The 27,337-nt window shown below is 50.5% G+C and overlaps 20 protein-coding genes across 20 annotated transcripts; 10 read left to right on the plus strand and 10 right to left on the minus strand.

The window, feature by feature from the left end:
• Positions 1–4,609: 4,609 nt before the first annotated feature.
• Positions 4,610–6,196, plus strand: GL50803_008528 (uncharacterized protein; the record flags this gene model as incomplete). Its single annotated transcript, XM_001706509.1, has 1 exon — positions 4,610–6,196. The coding sequence occupies one exon, from the start codon at positions 4,610–4,612 to the stop codon at positions 6,194–6,196; it is 1,587 nt and encodes a 528-aa protein (XP_001706561.1).
• A 29-nt stretch (positions 6,197–6,225) lies between these two features.
• Positions 6,226–6,558, plus strand: GL50803_00112210 (uncharacterized protein; the record flags this gene model as incomplete). Its single annotated transcript, XM_001706508.1, has 1 exon — positions 6,226–6,558. The coding sequence occupies one exon, from the start codon at positions 6,226–6,228 to the stop codon at positions 6,556–6,558; it is 333 nt and encodes a 110-aa protein (XP_001706560.1).
• A 1-nt stretch (position 6,559) lies between these two features.
• On the minus strand, positions 6,560–7,831 carry GL50803_0017348 (uncharacterized protein; the record flags this gene model as incomplete). Its single annotated transcript, XM_001706507.1, has 1 exon — positions 6,560–7,831. The coding sequence occupies one exon, from the start codon at positions 7,829–7,831 to the stop codon at positions 6,560–6,562; it is 1,272 nt and encodes a 423-aa protein (XP_001706559.1).
• A 32-nt stretch (positions 7,832–7,863) lies between these two features.
• On the minus strand, positions 7,864–8,484 carry GL50803_0017347 (Regulatory subunit of cAMP-dependent protein kinase; the record flags this gene model as incomplete). Its single annotated transcript, XM_001706506.1, has 1 exon — positions 7,864–8,484. One exon carries the CDS (start codon positions 8,482–8,484, stop codon positions 7,864–7,866), a length of 621 nt encoding a protein of 206 aa, XP_001706558.1.
• A 156-nt stretch (positions 8,485–8,640) lies between these two features.
• On the plus strand, positions 8,641–11,175 carry GL50803_0094150 (uncharacterized protein; the record flags this gene model as incomplete). Its single annotated transcript, XM_038046416.1, has 1 exon — positions 8,641–11,175. One exon carries the CDS (start codon positions 8,641–8,643, stop codon positions 11,173–11,175), a length of 2,535 nt encoding a protein of 844 aa, XP_037901585.1.
• A 35-nt stretch (positions 11,176–11,210) lies between these two features.
• On the minus strand, positions 11,211–13,136 carry GL50803_0013528 (Sec1 family protein; the record flags this gene model as incomplete). Its single annotated transcript, XM_001706505.1, has 1 exon — positions 11,211–13,136. One exon carries the CDS (start codon positions 13,134–13,136, stop codon positions 11,211–11,213), a length of 1,926 nt encoding a protein of 641 aa, XP_001706557.1.
• Positions 13,137–13,307: 171 nt separating this feature from the next.
• On the plus strand, positions 13,308–13,559 carry GL50803_004064 (uncharacterized protein; the record flags this gene model as incomplete). Its single annotated transcript, XM_001706504.1, has 1 exon — positions 13,308–13,559. The coding sequence occupies one exon, from the start codon at positions 13,308–13,310 to the stop codon at positions 13,557–13,559; it is 252 nt and encodes an 83-aa protein (XP_001706556.1).
• Positions 13,560–13,704: 145 nt separating this feature from the next.
• On the plus strand, positions 13,705–15,003 carry GL50803_004063 (Nuclear LIM interactor-interacting factor 1; the record flags this gene model as incomplete). Its single annotated transcript, XM_001706502.1, has 1 exon — positions 13,705–15,003. The coding sequence occupies one exon, from the start codon at positions 13,705–13,707 to the stop codon at positions 15,001–15,003; it is 1,299 nt and encodes a 432-aa protein (XP_001706554.1).
• A 59-nt stretch (positions 15,004–15,062) lies between these two features.
• On the plus strand, positions 15,063–15,773 carry GL50803_0017346 (uncharacterized protein; the record flags this gene model as incomplete). The annotated part of the gene is made up of 1 exon (XM_038045917.1): positions 15,063–15,773. One exon carries the CDS (start codon positions 15,063–15,065, stop codon positions 15,771–15,773), a length of 711 nt encoding a protein of 236 aa, XP_037901586.1.
• Positions 15,774–15,847: 74 nt separating this feature from the next.
• Positions 15,848–16,003, minus strand: GL50803_0060191 (Ribosomal protein L39; the record flags this gene model as incomplete). Its single annotated transcript, XM_038046198.1, has 1 exon — positions 15,848–16,003. The coding sequence occupies one exon, from the start codon at positions 16,001–16,003 to the stop codon at positions 15,848–15,850; it is 156 nt and encodes a 51-aa protein (XP_037901587.1).
• GL50803_0094143 (uncharacterized protein) lies at positions 15,921–16,340 on the plus strand (the record flags this gene model as incomplete). Its single annotated transcript, XM_001706500.2, has 1 exon — positions 15,921–16,340. The coding sequence occupies one exon, from the start codon at positions 15,921–15,923 to the stop codon at positions 16,338–16,340; it is 420 nt and encodes a 139-aa protein (XP_001706552.2).
• Positions 16,341–16,429: 89 nt separating this feature from the next.
• On the minus strand, positions 16,430–16,705 carry GL50803_005950 (uncharacterized protein; the record flags this gene model as incomplete). The annotated part of the gene is made up of 1 exon (XM_001706499.1): positions 16,430–16,705. The coding sequence occupies one exon, from the start codon at positions 16,703–16,705 to the stop codon at positions 16,430–16,432; it is 276 nt and encodes a 91-aa protein (XP_001706551.1).
• GL50803_005949 (Tetratricopeptide repeat protein) lies at positions 16,702–17,271 on the minus strand (the record flags this gene model as incomplete). The annotated part of the gene is made up of 1 exon (XM_001706497.1): positions 16,702–17,271. The coding sequence occupies one exon, from the start codon at positions 17,269–17,271 to the stop codon at positions 16,702–16,704; it is 570 nt and encodes a 189-aa protein (XP_001706549.1).
• Positions 17,272–17,420: 149 nt separating this feature from the next.
• Positions 17,421–17,792, plus strand: GL50803_005947 (Ribosomal protein L35a; the record flags this gene model as incomplete). Its single annotated transcript, XM_001706496.1, has 1 exon — positions 17,421–17,792. The coding sequence occupies one exon, from the start codon at positions 17,421–17,423 to the stop codon at positions 17,790–17,792; it is 372 nt and encodes a 123-aa protein (XP_001706548.1).
• Positions 17,793–17,879: 87 nt separating this feature from the next.
• GL50803_0017345 (Coatomer zeta subunit) lies at positions 17,880–18,359 on the minus strand (the record flags this gene model as incomplete). The annotated part of the gene is made up of 1 exon (XM_001706495.1): positions 17,880–18,359. One exon carries the CDS (start codon positions 18,357–18,359, stop codon positions 17,880–17,882), a length of 480 nt encoding a protein of 159 aa, XP_001706547.1.
• Positions 18,360–18,508: 149 nt separating this feature from the next.
• Positions 18,509–21,280, plus strand: GL50803_0014071 (uncharacterized protein; the record flags this gene model as incomplete). Its single annotated transcript, XM_001706494.1, has 1 exon — positions 18,509–21,280. The coding sequence occupies one exon, from the start codon at positions 18,509–18,511 to the stop codon at positions 21,278–21,280; it is 2,772 nt and encodes a 923-aa protein (XP_001706546.1).
• A 16-nt stretch (positions 21,281–21,296) lies between these two features.
• GL50803_0014070 (Kinesin family protein GiKIN22) lies at positions 21,297–23,678 on the minus strand (the record flags this gene model as incomplete). Its single annotated transcript, XM_001706493.1, has 1 exon — positions 21,297–23,678. One exon carries the CDS (start codon positions 23,676–23,678, stop codon positions 21,297–21,299), a length of 2,382 nt encoding a protein of 793 aa, XP_001706545.1.
• Positions 23,679–23,779: 101 nt separating this feature from the next.
• On the minus strand, positions 23,780–25,108 carry GL50803_005942 (putative Polyadenylate-binding protein; the record flags this gene model as incomplete). Its single annotated transcript, XM_001706492.1, has 1 exon — positions 23,780–25,108. One exon carries the CDS (start codon positions 25,106–25,108, stop codon positions 23,780–23,782), a length of 1,329 nt encoding a protein of 442 aa, XP_001706544.1.
• Positions 25,109–25,256: 148 nt separating this feature from the next.
• Positions 25,257–26,456, plus strand: GL50803_0014069 (C2HC-type zinc-finger domain-containing protein; the record flags this gene model as incomplete). Its single annotated transcript, XM_001706490.1, has 1 exon — positions 25,257–26,456. The coding sequence occupies one exon, from the start codon at positions 25,257–25,259 to the stop codon at positions 26,454–26,456; it is 1,200 nt and encodes a 399-aa protein (XP_001706542.1).
• A 4-nt stretch (positions 26,457–26,460) lies between these two features.
• Positions 26,461–27,330, minus strand: GL50803_005939 (Ceramide synthetase; the record flags this gene model as incomplete). The annotated part of the gene is made up of 1 exon (XM_001706488.1): positions 26,461–27,330. One exon carries the CDS (start codon positions 27,328–27,330, stop codon positions 26,461–26,463), a length of 870 nt encoding a protein of 289 aa, XP_001706540.1.
• Between the last annotated feature and the right edge of the window lie 7 nt (positions 27,331–27,337).

The following is a 27,337-nucleotide window of genomic DNA, read 5'->3' on the forward strand; positions in this document are numbered from 1 at the left end:
CCTTCTCAGTCTACAGGGTCAAGCACACCCCAGACGACGGAGATAGATGGAGACCCAGAAGTGATCAATGCTAATCTGAGCTGTTCTGATCCCTCTTGGCTAAAAGATTAGTAGGATCGCAAAATGACAGGGACCCACTTCACACCCCCGCTCAAGGAGGTCATGCCTTAGTGGAAGTACGTGTCATGGTTACTGCTGACTACTCGTTAACAAGGTACTGCTGTGCTTGAAGACCTCCTGGAATAGCCTGTCTCGGTTTGCTGGTCATGAGCTGGGTCCTCGCGCTAGCTGATTGGATGAGAAACAGTAGTAGTATTACCCAGACGATGAGCTGAGAAGGCTGATGCTGACTATGTATCTCTCACGCTGAGCATACCCACTGTGCAGCGCAAGGGATTTGACGTCCTAGGTGGTCAGTCGAAGCTGCTAAGTGTTTGGTAGTAACGATATGCACGCGGGCTCCAGACAGCGGATTGTGAGTGAAGATGTTGGGGAGCACAAGACCTGCTGGATTACATAAGACGTACAAAGGACCCCCACGCAGTGAACTGATTGACCCTTTTTCTTGGTAGACAAGGCTCTGGCCTGTAGTGGCCGCCTGCATAACACATTCTTTTGTGGGACCGATGGAAGCACCTGTTGATCTGGAAAGACCATCAATAAATGGTTGCACGAGATAGACGGGCAGAGGACAAGAGCTGATCAGATCACCTTGGCTGATGAGCAATCCAAACTACGCAGTATGTGTAGCAACCTGTATCGAAGGTGGAGATACATCGTAGGACGTCATGTGGCCAAGAAGCGTCATTGGTGTCCGTCTGCCGTGGGAGGACGTAGGTGAGACACATGTGGACAGCAACCATGCCGACTGATACCAACCTGCGCAGTATACCTCTACAATCGATCCTCACCCGTATACGAAGGGAAGGTGAATGCCCTCGGTTCCAAACGAAGCAACTCTTAATAATATTACGTTGCTGTAAGTGCATAAAATCAAAAAGCAGCATCTAGCTTGTCTGCAGACCCTACGACCTCTCCAGGCATAGAGGTCAAAGAGGCAATACAGGTGTCCCTGCTGTAATTCAGGCTAATTGCTGGCCTCTCTAGCATCAGTTTTATCTCACTGGTCTGCTGGTGGCCTCTACCTTCTCTGTGTGAGCCGGCTCTCTGAGAATCGCTGTGCACGGATAGCTTCCTGTGCACCTAAGTAACACCCTTCTTCGTTGAGGTGTGTCACCAAGGGCTAAATATTATAAAGCGAATGCTACCAAAGACAAGCCTCCTCGTAGGTCCGTCTGCCACTAGCAGGGAGCATCCAAACGTGTGCACAGGTTCTTGACAAATGGACTGTGATCCAGGCCAGTCAGTACACTAGGCTTATGGCACTTGGTGCACGAGTTTCCGTTTTTAGCTTTAGATGCAGGCCCATGTCTCATCTTGAAAGACGGTGGATTGCTCTGCAGGACCTTTTTAAGTATACAGTTATCATTATAGCCAGTGGAGAAGCAGCCATAAAGACTCTATACTTAAACAAAAGCACCTCTGGTGCAACCAAGCGCTGTCTCCTATCGATAGCAAACACCTCAGACAGACGGTGGCTACTCTACCATTGGACATCGTGCAACGTGGATAACCATGGAAGCCGCTGTAATCTCTATTCAGTCTGCCGAGCAGACGCAGCCTCTGATCGCAGCAAGCACGATGGCTGACAGGGTGCCAATGTAAGCCAGCTGAACCGCCTGTCTCAGCGCAGCTGCATGCATTTGGAAGTTGGAGTGCACCTTTATGAAGACAACGCACCGTCTGTATATACCGTTGTCTCCTTCTGTGCTGCTTAAGATCTTAATGCCTCAGAAGTCAGGGCCAGCCAGAGTGTCCCCAGCCTGCTCACCTGGGAGACCAAGGTCGATACCGCGCATAATACATCATCTTAGGGAGACAGCGGCTGCCATCGTCGTTCCGGATTTTTTGGTATCAGACAATCAGCCCCGTGATTAGTCCACTTTTCATAGCCTCTATCTGCATATCGATCCTGGCTTCTGGCTGCTTAGGCAGCGGATGAGGAGGCAGTACAGAGCATCAGTCACTGGTCTGCCTTTTATCCGCACATGGCCCTGAATGGCGGGTCAGACAGTGCACAGCTTCCTCTTCTGCCCTGGATGTGATGCAACCTAGCTGAGGCATATGCCTTTCCAAGGAGTGATCGGATAGCACCTGGAGCTGCTCATGATGGGCATGCTCACCATCGCCCAGCTCTGTCCTCTCTCCAGCCATCAAGAGATACCTCCTGAGTACATACCTGCGGAGCACTGCATAGAGATAACAAGACGGCGCCACCACCCCTCGAGTCTCCTCGGCTTGTCCGGCAGCGTGCCTCTTAGAGTCCAGTGTGGGCCCGCCGGATGCATTTATGCGACTGTGGATACCTTACAGCGTCGCACTCATCTAATTCACTCTGTACCCTATTCTATCTGGGAGCAGCCCAGCCGTGCACAGGAGTCCCAGCCCCCACTCAGGATCTGGTCCAACGCTCACCTGGCTCGATGCCCTGCTGCACCTTGTTGGATGCCGCGCTGAAGCTATCGATCTGGCGATGCTCTGGGCGCACCACCCCACATCCACGCTGCTATAAAGCAGAGATCCTCAGGCTGCCCGTGGCCCGTTATAAGAGCTGTGATGCATAACCGCACACAGAGTGCCTGACTTAATATGCACCTGTCCACCGATGTGCCCTGACACTTGCTGGTGGAGATGCGTTGCTACAACCACGCAAGTGTTTACACCCCCTAGAGACTCTCACGCCATGCAACATAGAACTCTCCTGCCTGGCACGGGCTCCATGATACTAAGGCCCTAGAAGAGCGCCCTGGGCGCCTTCAGTCCTATTTGGAGAGGAGACGTGGTGCGGGAGGGCTAGCTGCTTTCCAGCGTGACTTAGAATAGTTGGAAGACCGCATGAAGACCTCTCACCACATGACCAGCGTGGTGTTCTGCCATCTGCCACTGATATAAGAGCCAACCCGCTGAGTCCACATCGAGGCAGAGCACCACCCAACAGTGTAGGCGAGACTTATAACCGTGCTCATACATGTACACGCTGCTCGACCGGTTGGTGCCCATGTCCCTACGCCCTGCTCCTTCGCTGTACAATTGCTCCAATCGAGGCTACCAAAGCGTGGGTCCAGTAGCCACTATGCCCGTTGTACCGACAACGACAGCATGCCGCTTGCTGTAGGCGCCATCTACATCCAGGCATGCTCTTCACCGTTGTGCTGCTTCTGGTGCACTATGCGGCTTGTATGATGATTCATGTCCCCGGTGACCACTGGGAGTGTTGTCCCCGTGCCATCTTGATATCGAGTCCGATAATTGCCTGACAGAGCTCCCGGCTTGTGTGACCCTATATGGTAGTCTTGATTAGCACACAAATGTGTAATAGTTATGCTGCAAGACCCAGTAACAGCCGCTGGCCACTCGCATTGAGGTGAGAGACCAGACAGAAGTAGGAGTAGAATGCCCAAGAGGAACCATATCATTAGATCTGCATCTGCAGAGAAGTTCACCTGTCACTACCACAGGGACAGGGCTCCATGTAAAGTATCAGTGAGCAATACCATAGGCAGTACCCCGACTGTGCAGCTGCGGTGGCCGATGATCTGGAATGCTGACACATCTGCTACCGTCATGGATGGACTGGCAGGCCAGATAAGGATGCTCTAGGCTGCGATGGAATCGCATGAGATTGTGTATGACTGGGGGTCACTTCCTTGTTATGCCTGCTATCGAAAGCCAGCTCATGAGATGGACAATCTTGGAGTGGTCAGTCCCCGTGTTCTCCCAGACATCAAGACTGTGAGGGCCTCCATGAGCTTTCATGTCCTCGTCCAGTCATGCTGGCTGTTCTCAGAAGCAGTCATAACTGTCGGGCCTGTTCGGATGCCACACCCCTGCAGGCCTCGGTGCTTTGAGCACAGCTTCCAGGCTGCATGCGTGCATTGGTGGACACCAGGTACGTCACTCGCTCCCTATTTTCTAAGCCTGTTATGACAGGGGTAGCCCTCACTAGCCTGACCCAGCCAAGCCTCCTGGCGTCCTACGCCGGGAGTTGCGGGGCCCAGACAGTTGTCTTATCTACACTATGGTTGCCATAATGACGGGTATATGATCACAGCCCTGATGGGATCATCTTCGCTGTCCTGGCGGACCTCCAACTCTTCAATGGGATAGATACGGGGCACCATCTCTCGACACTTTCAGCGAGGGTGACAGGCGCAGTGCTCTCGATACCAACAAGTAATGATGTTGGAGCGCAATGGACTGTCACAGAGTTATAAAATTTCCTTCTTCCTTCCTACGTTAAAGCTGATCAATGTTCGAACTCTCTCGGATTAAATCCAGAAGTTGGCAGGACACCGCGTCCCGGTGAGGCTCGGAAGCTCAAGATCAGCATGTGATCACTAGCCGTTGAGAATAATGCACAGCACTCAGCAGCTCTCTCTCAGGGTCTGCTGGAGGCTGAATGAGCACAGGCAGGCAAAGCTCTTATGACGAGCCATCGATTTAAAAGGATATTAAAAAATTACGAATAACCCCTTTAAATTCAAAACCAATGGGCCAGTCGCCGTCCAAGCTTGCACCCCCGCCTTTCCTCGCGTTGCCAGTGCCTGGTGTAAGGTTCACAGGCCCCAATGGTACGACGTGCACGTGGGCAGACCTGTACGCCCACTGTTCTATCAGGGCCCAGAAAGCCGTCCTTGACGCGTTCAACATGAAGTACAGGGAGAAGGTCGTCCACTGGCACGGGACGTTGCTGAATGCAGATCCTAGCACTAATTCCGTCCTTTTCAAGATGAGCCCCTCTATCAACCAGGGGGCCGTTCCCGACCTGGCTCTTCACTTTCCTCAGTCGTTTACGGTGACGCAGCTTCAGCCTCTGATAAAAATGAATGAAATGAAGACGATCGACTTCGTGGGGAAGCTGAGAGGGATGAACGGGCCCGTAATTGCCGCTGACTACGTTTCTGTGGGCGGAGGCTACGTTGAAAAACCCGAGCACAATCTTCCAAAGACCGTTGCTGATGCGCTGCATGCGATTCCGGAGGCCTTCCCCTCTCTGGCTGCTCTGGAGTCTCAATTGACGGTGGAGTATCCTATGGTTGCGATGGAGTGCTCCATGCAAGCACGCGGGCTTCCTGAAGCTATCTTCATGAGGCACATCACTAAGGTTGCCGGCGCCTTATCCTGTCAGGTTATAGAGGTGTCTCCTCAGAACGCCAAGGTCAAGTGCAACCCCCGCATAGATGAGAAGGCGCCGTTCGATGTTCTAGTTACTTTCCAGCCAGCCATGGCTGCGAAGCTCCCAGAGGTCAAGCAAGGGGCGCTCTGCACTTTCCGGGGCAAGTACACCTCGATATCAACAGCACGCGAGCCGCAGAAGGTCTTTGGATTTGCCGCCGACGACGTTGTTCTCAATAAGGATCCTGCGGCAAGCTTAGCATCCCTGCCCACTAAGGGGGGCGATGTGTTCTACCAGGGTCAGGACGAAGTTGTGATGAAGAATCTCCGTGCTCAGGTTGAGTCTGATAGGCAGCTTCATAAGTCCATGAGGGGTGGTGCCCACGCACAGACACCAGCCTCTGCTCCCACTCCAGCGCCGCCGGCTCCATCAGAGCCCGCATCCTCATCTGCAGGGCACAAGCCAGCTGATGATAAACCCGTGGAGGAGCCACCAGCTGAAGCCTCAAAGCCAGCCGAGCCAACGCCGAAGGTCGAGGAGGTCAAGCCGCCAGTCATCGAGGAGACAGTGTCAGACGTTGCTGGGAAGGATCCTCTGGAGGTTGCTCTTACCCTCATGCAGTCTGCGCCAGAAGCGTCCTACACTGTCAAGAAGAGCATCCTCGATGCAGATGAACAGGAGGACGACCCAGTGGCCCGCATGGCCAGGCTGAAGATGGGCGGCTTCAACGCCAGCGCGTTTACTTCCTCCGCCGACAAGTACATGGGCGAGCTGGACATGCTAGCCGGCGTAAAGCCAACGCAGCAGAGTGACTATGACGTGTATGACGTGGCTAATGACTACAATAATACAAACAACTATGATAGCTACAACAGTGGCTACGATAACTATAACAGCGGCTATGACAACTATAGCAGCGGTGGCTACAACAGCTATGGCGGCGGCTATAGCAGCTGGTAGGTTCTGAAGTAAAACTTTAAATTTGACCGATGCCTCCGATTAATAGGCTAGATAGGAACCCGTGGCAGGATCCGAAGTCCATCCGCGACAGGGTTGACGCCGAAGGCATACAGAGGTGGCACGAAAATAATCTGAAGGAGATCCGCAAGGTGCAGCACCGCGCAGACTTTGACTCTAAGGACAAGCTTGGAAGTGAGGTTCTTGCTGCGCGCAAGGAGCTAGACCAAATAAGACAAGCAGTTAAGCAAGCAAACGTAGTGTGCAGACGCGAGAAACTCCTGAAGCTGTACAGTCTCGATTTTGAACGCCAACGCCAGGAGCTACAGCGCCTTGGCTACGACATAAAGGTGGTGGCTCCGTAAGTCATGCTCTTTGTGGTGGTTTTTCTCTGCCGTGTCCTGGCTGAGCCATGTGGTCAATGAGCAGATTCTCTACCCTGTGCAGTCGCATCTCCAAAGGACTCAAGAACGCAAAAGTTGCATTCCTCTGACTGTCCACAACGAGCTCATCGTATGACTTTTGGCGAAACACTTCGTACTCCTTGTAAACATTGGTGCCAACGAGAAGGCTCTTGCAGTTATTGATTTGGAATAGCAGATCCTCCTCAAGGTCCTGCACTGAATCTGCAAGCTGGGCCACTGCTGCCCGCATCTCCTCGCAGGAATGCAAGGTTGCCTCCTCGCAATCTCCCATCTCATCACGCAAAGAGCGGGCTTCGGTTTCTAGAAAGAGCTTCATGCTGTCGTACTTCACGCAGAGCTGCTTATAGCTATTTCCTAGGCTCTTGTCTTCGCTGTCCTGCTGGATCATGATAGTCTCGAGTGTCTTCATGCCGAGCTCCAATGCCTCCAAGACGGGATATTTGTCCTCCGCAGCAACCACTCTCTCAGTTAGTGCTTCTATCTGACTAGCAAGAGCGGGAATGCGTGCCCTTTCGGCGTCCATTTTCTGAGATACCTCTAGAAAGTCTGCCTCACACTTTCGTATGATGCTTGTCTGAGAGGTGAGATCCAGCTTGAACGCCTCTGTCAGTTCAGAGAACGCTGCGGTGGACTGAACGTACTCTTTGTAAAGCGTGTCGAATTGGGTGGCGAATCCGTCAGAACGAGTGAACAAGTCGGCGAGAAGGTCTGCATAGCGCTTTTCTAGGGATGCGATCCTATCGGCTGCTGCACCTGAAATGTCTCCGACACAAGCACTGTCAATCTGCCGTTGAATCTCAGCAAACTTGGGCCCAATGCTTTCAAGGATGGAGTTGTTCATGAGCTCTATCTGCTGCTCGACTCCTGCCTTAATCTGTTTCATTTGCTCCTCTATCTGACGCTGTCGCTCCTGCAGAGAAGCCAGCTTAAACTCCATGTCTGTTTCTAAGGTCTTCACTCGGCGATCAATCTGCTCCTTGAACGAGGCTAGATCCTCCCTTCCCGAGCTCAGAAAGCGGTCTGTGTTCTGCACTATCTGCTGAGCGTCTCGAATCGTTTGATAATTTGTCTTAAGGTAGTTCTGTTCGGATGTAAACCAGGAAGACAGCTCGGTGAAGTTCTGCATGGTAACCCGCGCAAACTCCGTGATTACCGGCGGAAACATCGCCCACTGGTCATCCACAAAATGCTGGAGGGCAAGCTTCGTGAGCATCTTTGAAAGGCTCGGTAGTAAGCTTTGAAAATTTACTTGTCGCCTATTTTATCACCAAGGAAGCCGGCCTTCACAACCATTGGATAGGAGACAATAGGATTATCTCCTTCGAACTGCACGAGTGTCTTGACCCAGCCCGTGCATGCCTCAAGCACGTCTATCTCTACACGAGGATCAAACCTGCTTAGGACCTCAAAAATCTGCATAAGAAGGGTAGCCCGAATCTCACCGTTATGTGTAGGACTTGTGACAGCCATCACAGACTCTACTACCTTGCCCATTGAGCTGTATGCTAGGCTCAGTAAAAGAATAGTATACGTCAGCGCATCGGGTTCTAGATGTGCCATTTGAAGCATAGAGTTGATCGAATGATGAACGGGCTGAGGGATTAGGTATTTTTCAACAGCTGCTTCGAGATTGACGTTATCCGAAAGGTCTCGATACATCCCCGATACGAGTTTTAGGTCGGGGCTGAAGGACTCGTGGGAAACGCTGTTCGGTCGCAAGGCGCTCAGTTGCTTGAAGTATTTGATAGAAAACTCTATTAAATCGCTCGGCTGCTCACGCAACACCACTTTTGAGTATTCCTTAATGATCTGCGGCAGTTGGTTCGGTATGGTTATCTGTTCGGAGCAGTATATACGTTCTTGCATTCAACGTTTAAATTTTTTCCCTTCGCGCACTGTGCAAGCTCTTAAAGTGCATGAACGAAGATTTTGGCGTACGGCTGTGCACTGTTTTGTTAGCTATAGCCGGTAACTAGCAGATAATACATTCAATGAACTCGAGAGATTTGGACGGATTTAAAAATGCCATTTGGGCTTGACCAACTATGTGACACACAAGCCCAACCTCGGAGTCGGGTTTTACCTCTTGGCACCGGCAGCACTAGAAGCGAGGATCCGTCCAGCTACAGGGCGCTTAGAGTGCGCAACTCTCCGTTTTTGACTAACGTGCCTCTAGTGTCAAAGGCCACTCCACAATTTGCGCACAAATCTATAGTTCACGGGGATGTGCTTGGTAGTCACGTGGCAAGTGCTATATTGTGCCATGTCCCTTCAGCAGAGGGGAGATCCAAGCAATCAGCTCTACCGCCACATGAAAACTCTTTAATAAACCAGGTACTGCCCAGGATCAGCGACACTCTACACGAAATGGCTCGCAACGCTACTCCAGATTTCTCGCAATACTCCGTACTCAAAGGCTCGGAGGACGTCGATGATAGTCCCCTGGCGTCAGTCGATCTCGACAAGTATACCAAGAATCCCCATTCAGTGCCTCACTCCCGGGTCCTTAGGCGTGCATGTCCCCCTGGCAGTGCCATACCAGGCCCGAAAAGTCACCGGAAGAGCTCTGATAGCGCCAGTGCACACCCTAAGGCCTCAGTGCACGATCCCCCTGGTCCCGTCGACCGGCAGTTCAAGTCAGCTAACGCATTCTTAGAAACAGGGAGGGCTTCGGAGCACTTCAGTATTACCGATGAGGATCTAGACGATACCGAAATCTACCAGGATATTGCTAGTTCTTTGCCAAACTCTCGCGGAAGTAATGCTTCGCGGGCAAAACCTGTTCTAAGTGTGGAGGCGAGCCCAATACATAAACGGCCGATGCGTAAGCTCTGCCTCAACCACTTCCCCCAGCTTGTGTTGCACAATGACTCTCGTGGGAGAGCACCTTCAGTGGAGGATGCTTCTAATACGTCTGTTTCACCTGCAGGAAGTCTTGCAGATTCTAATGGTAAGGCTTCGCCTAAGGTTGAAACCCCTGTCTGCCAACTCATTCAGCTCCCTCCTATTACTGTCTTTGAGGATACTTGTGACGAGTACCAAGGTACAGCATCCAAACAAAGCCATACATCCAGTGGCAAACTGTCTTCTTGCTCACCAGCAGGTCAACTTAACAGCCCTCGGCTACGCCTCAGCACTGGCCAAACTATAGGCGATATAAGCATAGATAACTCCATACAGTTTCCTCTATTAGAAAATGGTCGGTTATCTGGTGATCGTTGCTCCTCCATAGACATGGATCTACCTATTCATCTGGGGACAACTCTGCTCACAATCAACGAGTCTGACAACGCAGAATTTGCTCAGCAGGTAGCTGACACCGCCACAACGAATCCCGCGTTAACGGCTGCATACAGTTCATCTTGCTCTGTCCCGCATATCTCTTCTATTACAGGCGCTCTAAATGATAGCATAACTGAGCCGCCTCTTATGAATAGTGCAGAGCATACTCACACAAGGCTGGCAGAGCAGCGGCAGTATTCTATTGAACGTTTTCCCGTGATAGACTCCACCCAGCTGTCTGGAGCATCTTTTGCGCATAACTCTATTGCAAACGATGATCCAGACACAGGGACATTTACTTCTTCGAAGCAGTCCGTTATTCATTTGTTGAAAGGAAGCACCCGACAACTAAGTGACTATAGAGCCCTCATAGACCCAGATCAATCCACCTCACTTCTCACAGATAATATTGACGAGTGCATGGACTCATACGTATTTATTGGGAAGCTCGGGGATGAAGATGGATCCGCAGACACTAAGTCGTGCACCTTAACTCCCCGGTATCTAAATATTACGTCGTATTGTGTTGGAGAAGACACGTCTTCTACAGCCATAGTTGACACAAACACGGCTCTTTCTCATCCTCGGCCAAGCAGTGAAGAAATCCTTAGCGGGCTATCCTCTGATGATTGGCAACGGCAGATAGATGCCATTACAAAATGTATTAGTTTTTTCTCTGCTCTGTCTACTACAACGGATAACATAGAAATCCAGACAATCATTGCATCGTACGTTACGGTATTGTCTTCCCCACGGTCTAAGGTAATCAAGCACGCTATCGAAACTTTGGTTCCGATCTTTCTTACCAAGCACCCTGCCTTGCTGCACTACGCAGATAGGATATTCACCCCCTTGCTTCTTCGTGTTGGGTCCGCGTCCCAGGCCGACTTCATCTCCACAGCTGGAGACCGGGCGCTACACGTCATCGTATCGCTCACGCAGCCCCTCAAACTCGTGCCACATCTGCAGAAGGAGTCTAGACACAAGTCTCCAGGCGTGCGGCTTCGAGTCGCACAACTATTTACAATCATCTTCAAGGAATTTGCAGAGGATTCTCAGGTAGTTTCCCATTTCCGCAGCTCCACAGAGATATATGTTGAAACGCTATTAAGGTTGATAGGAGATAGCTCTGAATCGGCTAGGAAATATGCTCGAGAGGCCTTTGCAATGCTCTTGAGTATAACAAGGATACCAGGAGAGTCTGTTGCCGACTTTTTAACCCGTTGTAGGCTCTGCACAGTTGATAATCTTTCCAGGGTGAAGTTTGTCGAGTGACTTCTCTTTGAAAATAGATTCTAGTTAGTAAATTATCACTTTCTGCCATCAGCAGTTTTATGTGTCTTTTCAACGAGGCTTTCCAGGATTTCACGACCACTTGCTACATCTGTACCAATAGTCAGGATGCCGACGCTCGGGCCATACTGCATAACAAGCTGCTCTTCAAGAATAGAAAGGGCAGCCAACTCGGCATACGTCACCCCGCCAATAAAGACCACGAGCACTGAGGAGCTCTGCTGTTCGCCTATTAGGTCATTGTGGAGACGTACATCCTCTCCTACGCTGCCGCTCCATGCCTCCAAAGGTCTTTTGATTCCCCAGACGCGGGTCGCGGGGACATATGGATAACTGTTAGAAGCGTCTGAGGTGCTTTCTAGGGCAGGATCAGCACTGGGTCCTCCTCTAGCAATGCCCTTGAGTGCATTTTCTCCGGAACCAGAGGACAAAATGGCCTTGAGTTCTCTCTCAACCATCCGCACAGAAAGAGGTGCTCGGCTATTGAAGACATCGGAGATGTCTCGGTAGTGAGTAACAGACACGCCGTGGGTCCGTTCTGAGTGCTCGTCTTCATCATACCAAAGAGTGTAGGCAGTACGGAGGTCCTTGAACCATGATTTGGACGTGAGAGCAGGCAGCAATCCAGACCCATCAAGTGTATCAAAAAGAAAGTCGGCACTAACCCCATAGCGGGCGCTTATGTTGGAACGAATGATCTGGAGGTCCTTGGGCTTTGGCTGTGAGGTGATCAGGATCAATAAGTAGAACTGGACGATCTCGACAAGTGGCGCGTTCTCCATAATTCGCAGAAGCAGGTGGTCTAGCACCCGCTTGGAAAGAACACCTTCCCGAAAGAGATCACGTTTTAAGACAAAAGCTTGCCCGAGGTCATAGCTCATAAATTTCAAAATGCTATTAGCTAACCCAACGTGGCATTCAGTGAACTTTTGATTCCTTTCCGCTACAATGGACTTCTCTCTAATCAAGCGGATCTGCTGAAGAGAAAGATTGTCACGCCCTGCTATTGCTTGCTCCTTCTCCTGTTCCACCTCCTTGAGCTCCTCCAGTATCTTATCTATCTTGTCTTTTATTTTTGATATGTGTGTAGCTCGCAATCTCCTGTAAACGGGGTCCAAAGAGTTTAGATAGGTTATGCCAGAATCCTTATCAGTCTGGAGAGCAGAGTTGTGAAGAGAAAAGGTTTCTGCCAGCAGGGCTTCGTATGTCCATGGATCAAGGGTTAGAGATAGAAGATCTATGCCTCTATCTATGAGGAATACGTGTTCAAAAGGCGGTTGTCGATTATGGGCCCCCTCCAGTAATTGAGCAGGTCTGGACTTCAGCTCTGCCAAGAATGAGCGAAGGCATCGAACACCCTCGAGGCCCCTAGCGTAAATGTTTCTGAAAAGGCCGGTTGTGTTAACAATCTGAAGAAGGGCCTGGGCTGAGCGCTGCACTGCAATCATGCTTTTCTGGTAGAGCATGTGATTAAAGCCATAGCGCAGATTAAGCGTTATGACATCGGTGTCCAGGAAGACGGAGTTGTAGGAGAATGCCTCGAGCGTATGTACCTGATCGGATAAGCCCGTGTCGCATATGAGCTGCTCGACATATTGATCGCATGCCGGAGTCACTAGGAAGTGCAAGGCGATGCTTGGGCGGGCCTTCAGGAACATCTTGGCGCCAGATATGGCATCCAGTACATTAGCGCCATCAAAAACGATTACCAGGTTTATATCTGTCTTTGGATTGGGCTTCATGGCTGTAGACAAGAACGTGACCTCGTTATCCTTAAAGAGGTCACCTGCAATAAGAGAAAGAGGGTCGCGGAGCTTCTCGTCGAGTAGAAAGACACGGTTGCTTTCTGGGACATTGCTAAGGGCCGTTACTAAGCTTTCACGCTGTGAAGCTAGCAGATCAGACAGGTCATAGGCTCGCTCCTCAAAGGATAGAGATATCATTTTAATGTAGATGATGAACAAAGAAAGACGCGGTCAAACCCATAATACTGAGCCAACCAAGAGTCACCCTTACAGTACCCAGTGAACTCCGCTCTGGAGAGACAGTAGAGCAGGTTGTGACGGCACTAGCAGAGCTGCTAGTAGGGCATCGGAAAAATAAAGAAGAATCCGATGGATTTGATTCAGAATGCCACCAGTGGAGGCTACTTCACTAATAACGAGATAGCTGAGCTACGAGGAAAGAAGGTCCAGGCTAAGATAAGCGATGTGGATTATCTGAAGACGCATCCGGAGGTTGAGCAGGTCATTGAGCTGCTATATATGAGCGTGCTCGAGCATAAGCCGCCTCGCGATCAGCTATATGTTTTTGTGGCCAACTTCTTTAGACAGCTTAACGAAGAGCGGCAACGGGCGATGGGGTAGTCTCAAGACTGAAGGTTGTTACCCGTTAAATCCTTTGGGCCCTCTGACATACAGATAAGTAGAGCGTGTTGTGGCGAAGTGAATTTGCAAATGCTAACTTTCGGCACAATCTTTACCCGGACACTCAAAAATTCAAATTATAGCTATGGTCGATCTTAGTTCTATTATCACTCAGGTAAAGCAGGGAGAGACAATGCCAACTCCTCCTGCTCCACCACAGGCTGCTCCCACTATTACTGACACATCAAAAGTAAAGAAGACGAAGACCGCGTTTGGGGGATGTTGTGGGTCTAAACCAAAGCAGAAGAAGGAGTCAGTCACCAGGGAAGCACAATCCAACACTAAAACCACAGAAAACGCCGTTGAATTACAGAATGTTAGAACTTTAGCCACCACAATCGAAGACACCATGATGAACGACACTATTCCTATCGAGAGTGACCAGATCCTTGACCGGCAAATCTCATTATCTCCTAAAACAGTTACATCTGATGTTAGCAAATATGCTGTACCAGATAAACCTCACACTGCAGCTACCGATAACCTTGAGTCTAGTAAGAGGTTCTCACGGAAGCGGAGATCCACTGATGACCTCACTCCAGCAGCTACAATTGCAGTCGCCCGGAAAGCGGCTGACAGTTCACCCAACAACCTTGTCTCCTCAACTCCTCAAACAGATGGAAAGCCAGTCTCAGACGCTTCGCCTTCTGGCGGCCAAGGCTCGAGACTTGGTTCTGAAGCAACGTCTCCTGTTCCATCCCCGGCAATGTCACCTGGAAGCGAGGGAGCAGATAGACTCAGTACTAAGGAGAGCACCCCAAAGCCTCCTCCAAAGAGAATGTACTTTACCAAAGTAGAGAACTGGGCTCCAGGGCCTGATGCGTTACTACCGCCGCCAACAGAAGATCAGTATAACAAAAAGCTATTAGTCTTAGACCTAGACGAGACACTAGTTCACAGCTCTTTCAACAAGGTAGACAACGCAGACATGATAATACCTTTGTCCATAGAGGACCCCGTGAGCAAGGCGACAATAAGCCACCAGGTTTATGTGTATAAGCGGCCCTATGTCGACGAATTCCTGGAAACCATGGCAAAGTATTATGAGCTGGCGATCTTCACCGCTTCTCTCCGAGTATACTGTGATGCGGTTATGGAGAAACTTGACCCCAATGGGCTCTGTGTGCATCGCCTCTACCGTGATTCATGCATTCAATCCAACGGTGTATTTGTAAAAGATATGAGCATACTCGGGAGACCAATAGAATCTGTCATTATTCTCGACAACTGTGCAGCCTCTTATATGTTTCAGCCGGAAAACGGTATTTTGGCCGTGGCCTTCTACGATGACAAATCGGATACGTTCCTCAAGGCCATTGAAGAGACCATGATCCATCTGAGTCGGGTTGAGGATGTGCGAACGTATCTTCGAAGCTGTCCATAACACGCGGACGCCACTCTCAGTAAATAAGCTGTAAGCTTTTAGCCGATCGTCAGCTCATGATGCTCCTCAGCATTCAGCCTCGCGGCCTCTCTAAGGGACCCCAGAGCAGCTGCACGCTTGACCACGGTCCACAACGGCAGGTGGTACTTGCAAGGAAAGACGACGAGGTGTATCTTCGACTTAAGCTAGATCTCTTTTGGGCGCACGCCCGCGGAGTCAAACGGCTCGGGGTTCTCTCTGACTCGATATTTACCAACTGCCCTTCAAGGGCCGACTTCTATGTTCCCGTCAATCCGTGGCACTACGCCGTCCCAACTTTGCGAGAAATGTCCGATAGTATGCACACAGAGGAAGACATAAGGCTGACGCTTGAAGATAGGGATCCGGCGCTGGCAAGCATTCTTACAGGCATTCCCCTTCAGCAGTGTCCAGGACTCGTTAGTCGAACGTTTGACGGAGAATTGGCTCATCAGTTCAGAGAAGACACGTACTTGCAGCACTGCAAGGAGCGGATCATTGCTCTATCAGCTACCGATGCTCTAAAGACACTCGACAGAGCCATCGACTTTTGTGCACAACTGTTTGACCAAACCACAATCCAGAAGCTCAGGCAAGATCTGGGGGCCCCAAAGGCCTCATGCCCACCAATGGCCGTATCTGCAACTAAGGACGCTAGACAAGGAGCGCGCCAAACAAAAGTGAAGCGCCAAACCAAAGAGGCACCCGGGACCGGACCCATCGACGCATTTCTGCGCACAATAAAGAAGTAATCAGCAAAATTCACTGCACTAGTGTCGCCAGCTCGACGGAGAGCACTGTGAAATCGAGGCAAAATGCTGCAGAATCAGAGCTTGAGGTGAGACCTCCTCCAGTGGTGTCTCTTGTAATTCCACGTCTTCTTGAGATGATCCTTTGCGATGACCCAGCGCGGGATGTTCTTGTTCGTCTTTGTCTTCTTCGCGAGCCTCAACTTCCTACTGAGCGTCTTATTCGCAGTCATGACGAAGGGGCTTTTTTCCCAAGCCAAAAAGTGGAATCAATTTATATTCATGAGAATAACCACACACAATGCCCCGCAGAGCCTGTCCTCTTTGGGCTATACAGTACATCCCATCCGCCCTGGATTAGAAATACCGTTGACCTCCAAGCAGCTTGTCCTCGCCAGCTTCTCTTTATGTATAGTACTCGTTTGTATCTACGTGGCAGTGGGGATACCCCAGGAGCCTCGCAAGAGAGTGCTTGCTTGCCTGCCGCTCTTGCTTGTGTCGACAGCGACCGCAATGGCTCTGGCTGTTCTTTTTATGGTGCTCCTTTTTGTCGCAGAAGTGACGCTCTAGGCTCTATGCCCAGCACACACTAATCTAGTGCCTCCAACCTGTAAACACACCCCAGCTTTTCCATGCGCAAATGTGTTTGCCTGCATGTATTAGTAGAGCTCTTTGGAGGCAGTCTCGAACTTGGCCCAGATCTCCTGTGCGCGCAACGGGGAGTCTTTAATGAGGGTAACTGTCTTATGCAGCAGTTTAAGAAGAACCTTCCTGGCCTCAAATTCCCGCTGTAGATGCTCAATGGGGCCATTCATAATATCGCCATACTTCCGCTGGCAGGTTTGCAGGTATTTTGTGTCCTTGTCAATCTCGCGCAGCTCTGCAACAACGACTGCTTCATAGGCCTTGGCGCGTTGCAGAATTGCACCAGTCATTTTTGCATACTGATATTAAACGAGCCATCGGCGTTTTTGGCCAGCTTGAAATTATCCAGGGAGAGCCCTATCTTCCCAAGAAGTTTATTGCCCCAGGATTTCATTGTAGTGATACCTGCGTCCATTGCCTTCTTGTTGCATGCGTCCCTCTCCGCGGCTTCGGCGTCTGTCAAAGGCCGGAGCTGCGTCACCACACTCCATTCACTAGCTGCCAAGATGTACTTTTCTCTGGCGGCAAAGACACGCGCGACACGCAGACGCGCATTGATATGACGCGGATTTATGTCAATTGCCTCCCGAAGTGATCGCTCTGCCTCATCCAGTTCGCCCAGGCGAACACAGGCGGCCGCGTAGTTCGACAGACAGTTTGCACGCTCGGTGGTTCGTCCGGAAAATATGGCTAGGGCCTCTCGATAATGTTCTGCTGCTTCCTTGTACCTCCCCGTCTTCAGGGCGCTATTTCCTGCCTCTTTGAACGCTATTCCGCGATCAAAAGCGTCTTTTGCTGGTTCTGGCTCAAATACCACCTCTTGCTCGTCGATCAGCTGTGCTGTAGGGGGCTCCATTTTAAAACATTGAACACGATTTGCTGTAGAGCCCGTTGAGTGCTTAGGGGACGAACCCGGCTTCCAGACGCCAGTTCACATCCTGCGTAGTCCTGGAAAATAAACAAAATTAATTTTGAATCTGCTCCAATAAAACAGACCCGGGCGAGATGGAGGAGATCAAGGGCAAGACATTTTTGCCGGCGATATTTGTCGGGTACCAGCGAAGTAGGGCCAAGCAGCGCGAAAATGTCGCTCTTGTCAAGGTCAGTGGGATCTATACACGCGCAGAGACAGACAAGGTGCTCGGGAGACTCATTGCAATAATCCACTCCAAGAGCGGCAAGCCCATTTTCGGCAAAATCTGCCGCCCGCACGGCAACTCCGGCATGGTCCGTGCGCGCTTCTACACAAACCTCCCGGGCCAGCTTATGGGCCACAAGGTGCGTGTTTTCTATGACAATATCGACGTGGGCGACCGCGCAACACCGAAGTACGAGCGCTTGTACGGGAACCCCAACGCGACGGTAACCTACGAGTAAATAGTCAGGCGGGCTTGTGGCGTGATGCTGGGGGTCTCGCCCTGGTGGTTTACTGCTTTGCCGCCGCACTCAGTGTGAGACAGGCTATCAGTTCATGAGTGCTCCGAGAAGAAAGCGGGCGCCGTCGCTCAAGGTTTGCTTGAAGGACCTCTCACTCACTTGCGGGCCAGCTGGGTTATCAGAAAGGTAAAACCCATTGTCCACAATTTCCCCAAGAGTTATGCAGATAGATGCATACTGCTCCTTGCACGCCGCTAGGGAGAGGCGCTCACCAAGTATGCCCACCAACGCCTCTACAACCGTGGAGGCGATATCGCAGAGAAGCATCTCATTCTCCGCTTCCGCGCCGATCACAAAGAGGAACAGCCCGCCAAGCTTTCTGTAGATGCACGGGTAGGGGCAATAGTGGAGCTGGCTGGACGTGCTAATCGAGTCCAGGGTGGCGGCATGCAGCGCCGGGAGAAAGGACGAGAGGTAGCCTTCGGCGAGGAGAGGGTCGTAGCACTGGGCGTAGATAGCTGCGCCGCTCACGTCCGTCAAAGCCAGCCCTGCGAGCTGCCTCTGCATTTTATTAAAGGAACCTCATGTGTGCTTTCACTCATCAGCGTGCAAGACACTCCGAAACACGGACTAAGCGTTGCAAATCACGGGTTGCTAGGACTTTTTTCCCCACATGCAATGCAATTTAATATGATTACTGTCATCCATTTTTTAGTATGGATTTTGGAGCCGCTGGGGCCTTGGACGATGTGCAAAGTCAGGAGGGGTTCCTCCATATTAACCAGATGGCCGACATGCTCTACAATTGCATTAAGAAGCAGTTGAATGTTGCAGACGACGACACAGTTAACGTCGCAGATGTCAGCTCCTTGGTCAATCTTCCGTTTGACGCACTCAAGGATTACGTAGATGACACTGGGAGAATAAGCATCAATGGGATTGTCAATTGTGCCGTCAGCCAGCTGGCCCAGAACAACGTAAGGTCCATCCGCACAGAAACCCAGGATACTCAGGCTAGACAGCAAGGCTCGACACTCAGGAGGCTCACCGGGGAATTAAAGGCAATTACGCGGCGTCGGAGTGAGATTCTTGGTGCGCAGCCTTCCAACTCCTTCGATCCCGCCCCCTCTATTGCAAGCCTTTTGGGGTCGAACACACATGTATTCAGTAGTATTGCTGGCTCTACCCATCCCCAGGGCTTTAACATAGCTACCTTCAATGAGCTTAAGACAAAGAACTCAGATCTGTCTACACAGTTAAGCAAGGCAGATAAACAGATAGGAGAGCTCAAGAAGCTTGTCTTAGATAAGGACTACGAAATAGCCCAGCTCAATGAGCGGATCAAGGGCCTGATGACTGATGCTGCCAGTGTCGTCTCTCTGCCGCAGCGGACTCCATCCATCTCATCCGCAGAGCTTCAGTCACTCCAGGCCACCCTTCATGAACCCCTCATTGTTCTCAGAGGGATGCTTCAAGACCTCCACACAGCCATTGTACCTGCTCCGTTGTCTGGGCCGGCCGATAACTTTGTCTCTGACGAAACAGGTCTGGTAGATATGAACGTAGGAGATAGACGATCGAATGCGACGCTCAAGGAGCGTGTGGCTAAGATTCTGACTGCAACAGAGCGTATTTTGGAGGGACAAAATACGGCATTCAAGCAGCTGGAGGAAAAAGATGCCAGTATCCTTAAAGTCTTGACCTCCAGCTTCGAGTCTGTACAGTCACATCTTTCTTCTACTCAGGATGTCGTTATCACCACATTAGAGAAGAGGGTGGGATCCATCAATGCCAAGTTAGCAGATACCGTTAAAGACTACATTGAGCATCTTTTTGCATCTATACCTATACCTTCCACATGTGGCCAACAGGCAAGTAGCTCCGATGGCCTGGAAAAGCAAGTCTTCGATACCGTTTTTTCCGAAAGTCGTGTGCAATCGAGGATAGAGCTTAAGGAGGTGATAAGGGATATCATGGCTGCCAGTTCTGAGTCTCTCATAGCTAAGCTGGACGAAATTAAGAGGGAAGTGGTAAAGGTAGAGAGGACCGATTCCGAAAGCACAGTGGGCGACAGACTGATGCCTACCGATCTAGCTAGCGTCATTGCAGCACAAACAAGTGAGCTGTCCCTTATCTTGTCCGATGTACAAGGTAAGGTCATTGAAGGTGTATCAACACACATAGAGCAGCGTCTTTCTCAGCTTCAGCTTGAGCTGGCACGTAATATGCACAACCTGAAGGAGCTCCTCACCCAAAACCTAGAGGCCTTTGTCCACCCGGCGAACCTGTCCGGGAAGCCCTCTGCCTCACATTCATCGATGGACTCCATGATACAGCACTGGGACGCGTCTCTTGTTGAAGGAATTGCTCAAGAAGTTGCTTTAAAGATTCAAGCACGACTAGATCAGTACCGTGATGCGGTGCTTTCTCAGATACCGCGAGAGCAAACTACTCTGTATGATCAACAGCCAGGCTTGGTCTCAGGCGTGTTGCAAGCATTTGTCGACTCTGTTTTTCCTGACCTCAAAGAGGGGTTTCAGGAGCTTATAACAAAGCAGTTTACAATCCACATGGAGACCTTTGCAGAAGAGCAGTTGCGTTTTGCAGAGGCGCTCTGCTGTGACTTCAAGAGCATCCTTCTGGACGACCCTCACAGAAACCACTCCCAGCAAATGCCGATTTCTGAGGCCACTCGGTTGGAGAATATGCTTCCTCTGCGCGCTAGCCCCACAGTACTGACGGAGGAGGACAATCCAGGTTGCTCTCCGCAAGAGATAGTACAAGGAGTGTCCAAGTTGCTGGAGAAGAAGGCCCCTGTAATCTCTGGTATTATTACAAAAGCATCAAAGAGGTCGCTGGCAGCTGCTAGCAGACGGGACTCCGGACGTCTTGAGGAAAGTGCTCTGATCGTGTTCAACGATGAAAACGACAACGTAATTGATGCATTGGTCAAGGAAAAGGATTTGCTCAACATATGTCCCGGGCTAGCTAATGAAGAAACAGGCCTGCAAGGCAAACCTCTAACGGAGATATCGTTAGCTATAGATCAAATCTGTACACAGCCGGCCCAGAGCAATGTCCCAGAGTCCTTCCACACTCTCAGATTTCCACCGCACTCGTTCCAGACCCTGCAGCATTATCTTCCGGAGACCAACACCAAGCTCGATCTCATTGAAGATCATATTCTGCGACAGTTTGCAGACGTAAGAAGCTCCATCGATGGGCTGACCAAATCTATCAACACCTCAACCTATATAACATCTAGCGAGGCCGCAAGGATGCGGCAAGAATACCGCGACGTCGCCATGACTATAGATGATATAAACGACGGGCTTGCAGCGGTTATAGAGTCGGAGTCTGCTAGGACGCTCTCGAATTTACGTCACATTGTCTGGGCCGACTATATTACCGTAACTGCTGTCTTGGCCCTCACGCTGGTCATATTTTTCAACCTGATTGTGGTTCTTGCAACACATAACTGCACATAGGTGCTGATTGGTTGGTCTAAAAGGCACTATTTGAGCCTGTGCTGTCTGGTCTGGGTGGTAGGTCAGCCAGCCAAGATAAGGACGCTGCTCCCTGGAAGCTTGGGGAGGATGGAGGAGACAGAGGATAAGATGTGCTGATAACCGAGGTATCTATGCCTTCAGACGTGCTACTCTGTGTTGGCCTGGAACTGGTCCTGAGTGTGGTCTTCTTCCTTTGCACAAGAGCCATGTTGGCATAAGCTGTCACAAAGTCTATTTCTGCTTGTTTTCCGGCGAATATCCTTTCCATACGATCTAGCTCTTTTGATGCGACATCAAATAGCTCGGTCGTGAATTTAACCAGCCTTTCTGGGTCCCGAAAGTAAGAAAACGGCGGGACTATCGTCCTTTTTGCCAAGGAGGTCCACTCTCTGTGGAGCCTGTCAGCATGTGCAACTAATATCTTATCCAGAAGAAGATGAGTGGCATCATTACCTTGATCGTATAGCATTTGCATGCTCTCGCATAGCAATTCTGATTTCATTACAGCCTCTACAAATCTATCCTCTGGTATCTGTCCTTTGTTAGACTTTGAGTCAATGACTAACATACTTTTTCTTTCCTCTTCACTCGTGTGGATGCAAAGCTTTGCGTATGATGCAGCAATCTGCTGTAGGACCAACCCTGTCCGCGTGTGAAGGAGTGATGCAGTGACTTGCTGGTAAAGGTTATCTATATAAAAACATTGATTGACGAGTAAAGAGTAAAGGGATTCCTCGACGTGAGTTGAGCATTTAGTGCGAGAATTCCCAGAGGCGCTTGATTTTCTGGTATCTGGTGCATGGGCTTTTGGCAACGCAGACGGCTCCACGAGGGATCCAATGCACGCCCGGAGCCGTGCATTCTCGCCAGCCAAGATGGCTATCGTCTCGTGAGACTCCTGAGAGGAACTGTCTTTGTTTAGGAGAAGTAAAACATCTGGCAAATGCTTTTCAAGCTTAGTCAGAGATATGCCAATCGAGGACAAATATGCTTCCGCGATGGCACGGCTATTGACCTCCATTGAAGAGTCACAGCCAGACACAGACTCTATGTCCGTGGCAAAGCTTTTAGGCCTGCTCCGGTCTGGAAGGCTCTTGCACCGCTCTGCAAACGCAAGCGTTGACAAGGTCTCTGGTAGAGATGCTAGGTCTGGAGATAATGTTACTATCGCTACCATCCTGCTTTCACCAGCCAAAGAGGGCTTTAGAAGCTTCGTCAGCAGTGAGTCTCTGTACGGTACATGGGATATCTTCTTTCCTAAAGCTTGCTTTGACAGTGCACTTACAACGTTGCCGAGAGCAGAGAGGGACTGGTTAATATGGGTGGCCTCAGAGAGCCGAACCCCGTCTGATTTGCTCGCCTTAACTCGTTCGCTACCCGCTAGATCACAGAGGTAAAAGATTGCTTCGAAGGCAGGCGCATCAAACTGTGTCCTTGCCAGTGTCTTAGCATATGTTTGGAAACTCCTGGTTGTGCTTGTAGAGACGTGTAGCTCGTCCAAAGGACGTAATATCGCACTGTTCTGTTTTTCTAGCCGTGGTATGTTAGACTTCCTTCGCTCTTTGGCTAAAGCTGGAGCTGCACTATTTGCTCTTGGAGCCCTGTAACAGGCCCCTTGAGTAGTTCCAGAGAATTCTTCAGTGGTGTTTTTCAAGTATTCTGCGCTAGTAATGAACAGCTGAGAAGATTGCTTATCTCCTAGGGCGCGCTTACAGAGTGCGACGCAGAGAACTGTGTGCGATCGCGAGGATGACTTGTTCATCATTGTAGGCGCGGTTGTCCTGTTTTGCAGCCCCACTCTAACAACTGCCATAGCATCGGCAGCTGTGGAAACTGAAACACACGTAGCATTTGATATGTAAAAGAACCCTCCTGCTTCACGAAGACTAATCCTCCTGCGAGGAAGTAGCAAGTCTTCCAATTCATCATTATAAATCTGCACCATCGAAAGCAGCAGCTGCGAGGTGGCAAAGTTGTGCTTCTGGGGACCATACTGTAGCTTGTGAAAGAGCCTATTGAAGAAGATGCCGCAAACACCCTCCTCTTTCAGGCTGGCCCTGTCCTCTGACAAAGCAGGAGTGTCGGCTTCGAACCCCATGGTGTGTGTCTTGCCGGACCCCGTCTGGCCGTACACAAAGCATGTGCATGAATAGCCATCAAGAAAGTCAGCGACCAGCGGTCCCAGTGAAGAGTCATGCACGTCTACGCTGGTGACATTCGGCCCATAAACGCCGTCCAGGGTAAACGAGCGGATGTTTGCAAATGGAGGACGCACAACGACTGTGCAGTCCTGGGAGAAAAGGCACTGTGGGTTAGTGATCTCATCAGCACTGATCGGGGGCCGTAGACGGGCGTAGACCTTCACGTGCCGCTGCATATTGACATAATTCAAAAAAACCTACAAGGAGCGGTCCGCCCGGCCCTTCTGCACATTTACACGTTCTGGTCATTTCTAGTTACTTTCATAAATAATAACTCTTATTTGTTGGTGCTAGAAGGGAACGCGGTGTTGCGTTTCTCCGAGATCTTAAAATCTTTGGGAGCACCCTGCCTGTTCAACCTCGTTTGCGGGCCCGGCTCATAATAGTCTACCTCGAAAAGCTTCTCGTCGACAACGGAACTCCCCAGAAGGCTTTTCTCCTCCCTCAACCTCTGGATCGCCTCCTTGGCCATGTCAGCTGTCGAGAACAGAACATTAACGTGGAACTTAGCCTGGTCAAGCTTGGGGTCCAGGACCTTGGGAGGAAACTTGATCTCATATACATCCTCGCCCCAGATGTCTCTAATTCTCCTTTCAAACTCTTTCTGATCCAAATCAAGCTTCAATCCATAGATACTAATGTTCCTTTTAGACGAGCAGTACTTGACGAAGTTCTCGCGCATCACCCTCTTCAGCTGCAGCGAGCGCAACCCCCTCGAGAGGAACTTGCAAGCCTGGATATTATACTTCTCTGCGTTGTCTGCGAATCCCTTGATGATCCTTTCGGCGTCTTCAACTCCCCTGGCTTTTACGACACACCAGGAGTTGTCCGTCCTGAAGGGCTCGGGACGACTGTCCCTCCTCATAATAATGGATGTCAGGTAGTACTCCTCCAGAAGGGCCTCAAGAGGCTTTCCGCAGAAGGAAACCATGAGCTGCTTGAACTTGTCCAGGTCGTCTGCGTACTCGGGGGGAATGTTCTTAATGAAGATTGAGTTAGTGTTGCTGATGCGCTCCTCTGCAGTAAGGTAGCGGGAAGAAGTGACCTTGTTCACGCCGAGGAACTTCCCATTCGTCTCCCTTACAGCACGGTCAGCCTCTTCGTCAGAAAGAAACATGACGTACCCCATGGCCGAGCCGATAGGCGCCTGCGTTTTGTCCTCGGCCCCTTTGACGCGGGTGTCCCGGTTTGATACTAGCTTAGCGCTCAGCACAGTTCCAAAGGTGGAGAACACGGACCTCAGTCCACTTACTGTGACGTCCTTGGGTAAGTTCTGAACCACCATCATCCCCGTCTTGGCCTTAATCCTCTTGGCCAAGTCCTGGACAAACGGCGAGAAGTAAATCTGGTGCGGCTTCTGGTTGATCATCAAATTGATGTTGCTGAGAGCTTCTATCGCCGCCGCTGCAAGGTCCGGGTTGTCGAACTGGACGACCATGTAACGGCCGGTCTCCGTGCCTGAGCCGCGATCCTTGGAGAGGCGGACCCTCTCGTGCTCTTTGAAACCGGTGACACCGGCCTGTGAGAGGAGCGCATAGACGTCCGACGCACCGAAGTTCTCAGGGATGTTGGAGATGAAGATGGATGGCGTGGGGCCGGATGACATACTAACGCTTCGGCGGAGTATTCTTTATTAAGACAGAAATCGAATTAGAAACATTTCCTGTTACTAAAAATGAAAAAAGCGGCAATTATCACAAACAGCTATAATGTGAACATATGACAAAGTCTGGAAACAAATAGCGCTCAGCGGCATGTCCGGGATTGCATGTCCCTTTTGTCAGAAGAAGTTTCAGGCACAGGACCTCATTACCCACTGCCGGATCTGCCGAGCTCTCCAAGCTGAGGCTAGCTCTGCCGGTCAACAAACCAAGACAGACACCCAGCGGTCCAGGCAGCCTGTTGGAGCCGGTGAACGCACATCTAACCGCGTATCAGAGGATTTTTCTACAAGGAAGGTCCAGGATAGTTCCAAACGCTCCTACGTTCAACAGGAACAGGAGAGTTCTCCTTCTAGAAACCACTCTGCAAACACTCCTGCGAGGACTTCTGATCCAGCAGAGGGCGAAGAGTCCCGAGAGGAGTGTCCCCATTGCGGTCGCAGGTTCATTTCTAGTCGCCTTGAGAAGCACGTCAGTGCATGCGCTAAGCTTAGTACGCGGAGAGTCCCATCCTTCAATCCTCATGACCAGCGCTGGAGGAATGTCAGCAATGAAGATAGGCAGCTGGTCAACGAAGCAGAGCCAAGCACGCCGATGTCGCGTTCCATGGTGAAGTCCAAAACCCCTGTCCGCAAGAAACTCAACTGGAATACATCAGATATGGCCGCAAGCTTTGGGCAAGAAAAGTTGGCTTTCAATCCCACATATGATGACAATGTGGCCCCCCAGCGGCCCGTTCAGCATAGCCCGCCGCCGCCGCAGCAACAGCAACAATCTGACGAGAAGCCCAAAGATTCAGTAAAGGAAGATCGCATCCCAGAGCCACGTTCACCAGAGCGTCCTAAATCTGCCATCCAAAGAGATGAGCCAACAGATCCCCGTAGTGTCCCAGACCCTGCTTTCATGGCGTCAGCTGTCGAGTCTAAGCATCGACACAGGCACCGTCGCCGCCATGAGCACGGGCACACTCCACGAGTGCCTTCGGAGACATCTCGATATGTGTCTAGCACTCCTGGCCATACTGTGCCTGCATATGTCTCGGGCGTGCCAGCACACCTCGTGCAGCAGCCAGCGCAGCTTACTCATCAAACCCCTCTGGCCATACCGCAGCTGTCAACCGTGGCAGTATCATCTGGCGTTCCTGGGCTTCCTGTGCGAATTATGGCCACGCCTCCAGAGCTGTGCACCTTTTGCATTTACTGCGGCTTAAAATTCCATCCAGATGCGGTCTTTTGCGGAAATTGTGGTAGTAAGCGACAATCCTATGACCAGATTTATGGTGCACCCCAGTGACAGACTACTTGTCCTTCTCAATCCGGCGTATGGTGTTCTCTTGATCGTCGCGAACATCTCCTCGAACCTCAAGCCTAAAAATCCCTGCTATCATTCTAATTATCATCACCATCCAATATACGTCTATGACATAGAGACTCGTAAGGACACCATAGAACCCCCACCTGTGTAGTTTTGTCTCTCCACAGTTCTGACCTGCTCCTAGTCTCTTTTCAACCAGGAAGTCACACTTTCCTGCTATCGGCGGTATTATAAGGTATGTGGGGTAAACAACTATTCTAGCAATGAAGAAGGTCAAGGCAAAGAGCACAAAGGTCACCAAAGACCAGGGCTCTCCTATGGTGAGGTTGATGATCTTTGAGGCTTCGAGAAAAATGTCCGATACGTCGTGGAGGTTTGCGAGTATCAGCCCAAAGTTGTAGTGGCGGAAGGAGTATCCTGCCACTATCAATGTACATGCAATCACATGATGTGCTAGCATCACTGTAAAGTCTTTATTGTTCTTCCTTGTCTCCGAGAATAAGAAAAGCAAGCTGACAGAGTATACCGTAAGCTGACAGATAAAGAACTTGTGCACGTTAGCAGAGAAGGACAGCCTGAGAGGATAGTCGCTGAAGAAGGCTTCAAAGTGGTATGGCTGTATCCCTCTTTCCTTTATCAATGCGTGAGAAAACCAGTACAGTAGTGTATACTGAATCAGATAAAACCCAGACTCTGCCACTTTTCCTTTAGCAACAGGATGTGCTGATGCCCATGGCGTGCGACTAGCTACATAACGAAGACAGCCACTTAGCATGTAGCGTATGCCCGCCCAGATAGGGATAGTAAACACCAAACAACTGTAATGTAACCAGTTTATGGGGAGCGAGAGCATTTAAGTT

Source organism: Giardia intestinalis, chromosome 1 (assembly GCF_000002435.2).
Source record: "Giardia intestinalis strain WB C6 chromosome 1, whole genome shotgun sequence".
In the NCBI taxonomy this organism is placed as follows: domain Eukaryota; phylum Fornicata; order Diplomonadida; family Hexamitidae; genus Giardia; species Giardia duodenalis.